Raw genomic sequence first — 6,393 nt, 5'->3', positions numbered from 1 at the left:
GGCCTCGCCCCCGGTTGGAGCCGTGCGCGCCTGACTGCCCCGGGGGCGCACGGCGCGGCGGGGGCGGCGGTGACGGTTGCCTGCGCGCCGGGAGGAGGGGCAGAAGCCCTTGGAGGGGCCCGTGCCAAGCTGACGGCCTGGTGCTGGGTGTGCGGACGCCGGGTCCCGTCGGGCCGGGCAGGGGAGGCCCCCGGGCTCCGGGTTCCTTTCCCCGAGCGCACCCCCGCTTCCCGCAGTCTCCAACGAGGTGCCCGAGCACCCGTGCGTGTCCCCCGTGTCCAATCACGTGTACGAGCGGCGGCTCATCGAGAAGTACATCGCCGAGAATGGCACGGACCCCATCAACAACCAGCCGCTCTCCGAGGAGCAGCTCATTGACATCAAAGGTGCCAGCCCGGCCGGGGCGAGCCGGGGGCGGGCCGGGGCTCGCTGCGGCTCCTCACCGCCGCCTCCCCTGTCTTGGCAGTTGCCCACCCGATTCGGCCCAAGCCCCCCTCGGCCACCAGCATCCCAGCCATCCTGAAAGCCCTGCAGGATGAGTGGGTGAGCTCCCGGGAGAGCGCGGGCCTGGAGGGTGATCGGGTCTCCTCCCTCCCTTCCGTCTCTGTCTGTCCCTGCTGGGCAGGGAGCCCAGGGCCTCCTGCGTGCTGGCCAGCCCTCTCCGCGTGAGCTTTGCCCCCGCCACTGTTGAGCAGGGTGTCGGCACAGGAGGTGCTGGCAGTTGAAGTCACACAGACCAGGTTCCTGACCTGGCTCGGTGCTTCTGACTGTGCGTCCGTTGCGTTGCTCAGTCTGGGTCCCGGCTTTTCTGACTGGGCCCGTAGACTAGTGCCCTTCTCAGGCTCTGAGTGGGAGGGTAGCGTGAGGCTGTGACACAGGGATTTTCTTCTCCTGGCTGAGAGTGGCTCTGGTCTTGTGTCTGCGGCGTCCTGGGAAGTGCTGAGGGGTGGGTGAGAGCTGGCTCCCACCCCTCTCGGCCTGGTGCTGGCGTGGGGTCGGAGCTGCAGATTGCCTGCCGCCCAGTTCGGGGTCGCCCCCATGGCCCTCGGGTCCCTGGTGTGAGTCCTGGCATGGGAGGACAGCGCCCACCTCGCCCTCAGCGGGTCCGTCCCTTGCACAGGACGCCGTGATGCTGCACAGCTTCACCCTGCGCCAGCAGCTGCAGACCACCCGCCAGGAGCTGTCCCATGCCCTGTACCAGCACGATGCCGCCTGCCGCGTCATTGCCCGGCTCACCAAGGAGGTCACTGCTGCCCGAGAAGGTACAGCCTGCTCCTGCCCCACGCTGGGCCGCCTGGCTTCCCTCCCTCTCCTTTCTCACATCACTCTTCCTCCCAGCTCTGGCGACCCTGAAGCCCCAGGCTGGCCTCATCGTGCCTCAGGCCGTGCCCAGCTCGCAGCCCAGTGTCGTGGTGAGTGAGTGTCCCCGCCACCCTCGCGTGCTCTAGGTTTGCCGTGGCCTACTTAGCCGGTACCCCACACACCACTTTTGCAGCGCAGGGCTTTCACAGTGAGCTACATCCTACCTCTGTTTTAGAGTTTTATGTTTTGGGCCTGGGGATTTAGCTCAGCGGCGAAGCGCCTGCCTGGCAAGCGCAAGGTCGTGAGTTTGATTCCTGGTACGAGAAGAAAAACAAACAAAAAAATTTTGGGGTGGGGATTTAGCTCAGCAGTGCAGTGCCTGCCTGGCAAGTGCAAGGTCATGAGTTCGATTCCAGGTACCAGAGAAAAACCAAAAAAAAAAATAGAGTTTTATGTTTTGAAGTAGGGCTTGACTAGGTTATTGAATTGCCCAGGCTGGGCTGGAACTTGGCATTCTTCTGCCTCAGCCTCCCAGACCACTGGCACTAGAGGCATGCACCATGGCTTCCGGCTCTGGCTCTCCTTTCTGGGTGTCTGGTGTTCTTGCCTGTCCAGCCTCACCTCTCTCTTCCACAGGGTGCAGGCGAGCCTATGGATCTGGGTGAGCTGGTGGGAATGACTCCGGAGATCATCCAGAAGGTATGTGGCGGTCACCTGGGGTCGTGTGTTCTGATGCTGTCACTTAGCAGCTCTTCCACCTGTGCTTGCTGCTGCTGTTGTTTGCCCTGCTGTGGAACTAAGGGCCGGAGTCCCCAGGCTGAGGGTTTTCCCGGGAAAGGTCCAGTTACTGGTCGTGCAGCTCCGAGCTCTCTCTGTCACGGGAGTTCTGTGTGGGTTTTCACTCACTGCTACGTGTTTTTCTGCTCCGAGGGGTCAGCCAGGGCTCGAGTCTGTGTCCCAGAAGAGGCAGAGCCTGAGACAGTTCCTGAGGGCAGGGCTGGCTTCCGGCACCCGTCCATGGTCAAGGCCGGGTAGCCTGTGTCACCCCTGTGACCTGGGCAGGTGGCTTGGTCTCCTTAGCTGTGAGATAAGGGCAGGAGCGCCTCCTGAGGTCGAGGTGGAGGTGAAAGCAGCTAGCGCAGAGCCCGGCGTTGCCAGCGGTGGCTGCACAGGCGTGGGCGCCATGGGCGTCCTGCGTGCTGCCTGTGTGAGGTGCATCTCCCGCTGGGTCTCCCTCCTCTCTTTCCAGCTGCAAGACAAGGCCACGGTGCTGACTACAGAGCGGAAGAAGGTGGGTCCCCCTGTGGAGCCGGACTTGAGAGCGCTGGTCCCGTGGGAAAGGGTGGCCGGACCGGGGCTCATTGGCTTTCGGGGGCTTTGAATTCCAGAGAGGAAAGACAGTGCCCGAGGAGCTGGTGAAGCCGGAAGAGCTCAGCAAGTACCGGCAGGTGGCATCGCACGTGGTGAGTGCGGGGCCCAACCTCAGCTTTGTGGGGTGCTGTCCAGGGCTTGGGGCACGCTTTGCCAGCTAAGTTGTTCGGGCTGCTCTTGCACACCTGCTCAGGTTTCCGCAGAGCCCTGAGGGGTCACCACACTGGCTACAGAAGTCTGTTCCCTGGCTGGGGGTGGCGGGGAGGAGCTGTCAGCCACAGCCTGGCCCCGGGGGCTGCTGACCAGCTTTGCCGGGGCTCTCTCTGGAAAGGGGCTGCACAGCGCCAGCATCCCTGGGATCCTCGCCCTGGACCTCTGCCCCTCCGACACCAACAAGATCCTCACCGGTGAGGCGGGGCCGGGGGAGGGGCGCCTCGTCCAGTGCCTTGAGCTGGGTGGCCCGGCTCAGACCTGTCTCCTCTGGGTCTCCTCCAGGTGGGGCGGATAAGAACGTGGTCGTCTTCGATAAGAGCTCCGAGCAAATCCTGGCCACCCTCAAAGGCCACACCAAGAAGGTCACCAGTGTGGTGTTCCACCCATCCCAGGTGAGGGTCCTCGGGCGGGCGCTTGCGGGGCTGTCTGGAGTTAGGTGTGTCCTTTATCGGGTCCCTCAACAGTGCCCTTCAAGCCAGGGGCAGAAGGAAGCGCAGTTTGATGAAAGCCTTTTCCCTGAAATGTTTAGTATTTTTGTTTTTTTTTTTTTTTTTTTTTTTTTTGTACCGGGAATTGAACTTAGTACCTTGCACTTGCCAGGCAGGCACTTGTGCCACTGAGCTACATCCCTGGCCATGAAATGTTTAATATTGGGGGAAAATCTGAACAGCCTTCATAACGTAAACCATAGGCTGGCGTGGTGGCTCACCTCTAATCCAGCACTTGGGAGGCTGAGGCCAGAGAATCACTGAATTTAAGGCCAGTCTGGGCTACATACTGAGTTCAAGGCAGCCTGAACTATGTAGCAAGACCCTGCCCCCGCCAAAAAAATGAATAGTAATGCAAACCACGGAGAGTTAAGTTCGGTGGTGCAGGCTGCCAGCCCCGTGGGACAGGCAGCGAGGTGAGTTTCCAGGTCTTTAGGTGGAGGGTGCTCCGTAGGGATGAGCATCTCCCGTCTCCCAGTCTGCCAGGACGGCCGCCTTCCCTGGCCTCCGGAAGTGAGGAGCAGAATACTGGGGCAGCTTTTGGTGAATCAGTCGTCATTCACGGGGAAGGTGCTGTTTCCTGGTTCACTTGGTGTTCATGGTCCTGTCTTCTACGAAAACGTCCTGACCACAGACGGGTTTCGGAGTTTTTATTATGACAGTCAGCACAGCTCATGCGTCCGTGACGCCGTGAAAGTTCTGCTCTGTCCCAATCTCCCAGAAAGTCGCTTCCCCCTCGAGTCCAAGCATGGGGTTCGAGGCCCAAGAGTGTTCCTGCTGCGCTGTCCCCTCTCTTGACCGGTGGCTTTGTGTGTGGAGGTGACATTGAAGGTTCTGCCTGCTTGGCCTCTTTGCTCTGGTCCCGGCATTGTGATGGGCCTTGAGCGTCGTAGTTCACCTTTTTCCCACGAGGTGGCGCGCCTGCCTGCCTTGCAAACAGTGCAGCCCTTAGCCTGCCTCACGACCCACTGTGTGAGAAGCAGCTGCTGTGGAGGCGGCCATCCCCGCCTGTCTCCTTCTGTCTTGACGCTCTCCCTCCGGGCTCTCCTTTCAGGAGCTGGTGTTCTCAGCCTCCCCAGATGCCACCATTCGGATCTGGTCGGTCCCCAACACCTCTTGCGTCCAGGTGGTGCGGGCCCACGAGAGCGCCGTTACTGGCCTGAGCCTCCACGCCACCGGCGACTACCTCCTGAGCTCCTCCGACGACCAGGTATGGCCGCCGGCTCGGGCACTGCATGAGGGGGCATGACGACGGTCGGACGCGGCCTGGCTGACTCCCGTCTTCCCTGTGCAGTACTGGGCGTTCTCGGACATCCAGACGGGCCGCGTGCTCACCAAGGTGACGGACGAGACCTCCGGCTGCTGTGAGTGCTGGTCTGTCCTGGAGCCGGAGCTGGGCCTGTGCCAGGCGCGGTCAGCAGGCCGTCGGATGCTCTCCGCCCGCCAGGGTGCTCACCAGCCGCCCTTCCTTTCGCAGCTCTCACCTGCGCACAGTTCCACCCTGACGGGCTCATCTTTGGAACAGGAACCATGGACTCCCAGATCAAGATCTGGGACTTGAAGGTAGGGGGCAGGCCTGGCCCAGGGTGCTGGGGTGGACCGGGCATGGACGTGGTTCGGGCCCTGGGCGCCGTCACCCTTCCTGGAGGTGGGAGCTGGGGCGTGCGTCCCATGTGATGGCTGTGGCGCCTGCTGTTCCCCTGACAGGAGCGCACCAACGTGGCTAACTTCCCCGGCCACTCGGGCCCCATCACCAGCATCGCCTTCTCCGAGAATGGCTACTACCTGGCCACAGCGGCTGACGACTCCTCCGTGAAGCTCTGGGACCTGCGCAAGCTGAAGAACTTCAAGACGCTGCAGCTGGACAACAACTTTGAGGTGGGCTCCTGCGCCTTTCTGTCCCCAGCGGCCCCGGTTGCCTTCCACTGCTGCCCCTTTAGTGTGACTGCTCTCCGGTTTGCAGGTGAAGTCCTTGATCTTCGACCAGAGCGGCACTTACCTGGCACTAGGGGGCACAGATGTGCAGATCTACATCTGCAAGCAGTGGACGGAGATCCTGCACTTCACAGGTAGCGCCGGGCAGGGTGCCGGGAGGGTGGAGCGTGGGAGGGTGGGGCACGGGCAGGATGCTGCCGGGCTCGAGGTGAGGGTGGCCATGCTGTGTTGTCGCGGAGCGTGGCTTCCTATTGGCCTGTCTGTGTGAAGAAGACCGGACTTACAGTGGGCCTAGGGAGCAGGCCTAGGACTGGAGCGGGACATGGGCTCTGGGCTGCACCCCAGCCTGGCCGAGCCCAGCCCCAGCTTCCCTCAGCACGGAGCTGCTGCCTCCTGGCGGGTGCAGCAGGCCGGTGCTGTCCAGAGCAGATGCTGGTCCCTGGGCGCAGGGGAGGGTGTGCCTGGGCCGCAGGAGTGGAGCCCTGGCTGTGCGGCTCATGACCCGAGGTTTCTGTGGAACGGCAGTTGGGGTGTGCCGGAGGCTCCACATGTAACCCTGCGATGCCCAGGCATTGCCCGCATCCCTGAGAGGTGGCACGGCCTTGTCTGCCTGCTACACTCTGCGCTGTGTGGCCCAGTGTCCTGGGCTTCTGGGGCTTCCCTCTGGAGCCCGCCTGGGGGTGGGCGTGGCCTCAGGCTTGTGAGTGCCAGCTGATGCCTGAGTCTTACGCTGCTACTTATCTCTGCAGAGCACAGTGGCCTGACCACGGGCGTGGCCTTTGGGCACCACGCCAAGTTCCTGGCATCCACGGGCATGGACCGCAGCCTCAAGTTCTACAGCCTGTAGCGGCGCCGCCAGGCTGGGCGGCTCAACAGCGGGGTAGTTGGGGTGGGGCGGGCGGCAGGGGCAGCGCGGGTGGGACGCTCACTGTGTCTTTTCACTCTGGGCCGGGGGGCCCTTGGCAGCGTGGGCCACTCCCATCCACAAGGCCCCAGTTCGCGGGGTCAGGTCCTGCAGCCCCGGGGGGAGAGTCCTGCAGGTTTTGTAAGCAGTGATTTAGTTTCATTAAAAAAAGAAAACGCA

At 62.5% G+C, this 6,393-nt stretch overlaps 1 protein-coding gene across 1 annotated transcript; it reads left to right on the top strand.

Moving 5' to 3' along the window:
- Positions 1 to 236: 236 nt before the first annotated feature.
- On the top strand, positions 237 to 6,393 carry Prpf19 (pre-mRNA processing factor 19; the record flags this gene model as incomplete). Its single annotated transcript, XM_005408116.2, is given in 15 exon segments — positions 237 to 386; positions 467 to 543; positions 1,121 to 1,262; positions 1,339 to 1,412; positions 1,939 to 2,001; positions 2,552 to 2,593; positions 2,691 to 2,765; positions 3,005 to 3,080; positions 3,169 to 3,278; positions 4,429 to 4,584; positions 4,669 to 4,738; positions 4,852 to 4,937; positions 5,082 to 5,252; positions 5,338 to 5,443; positions 6,059 to 6,393. Coding segments are annotated over 13 exon segments (1,260 nt in total). The 3' UTR covers positions 6,157 to 6,393.

Source organism: Chinchilla lanigera, unplaced genomic scaffold (assembly GCF_000276665.1).
Source record: "Chinchilla lanigera isolate Chin_1 unplaced genomic scaffold, ChiLan1.0 scaffold00110, whole genome shotgun sequence".
Lineage (NCBI taxonomy): Eukaryota > Metazoa > Chordata > Mammalia > Rodentia > Chinchillidae > Chinchilla > Chinchilla lanigera.
Note: the sequence above shows the minus strand (reverse complement) of the source record. Positions and strands in the feature narration are given on the sequence as shown.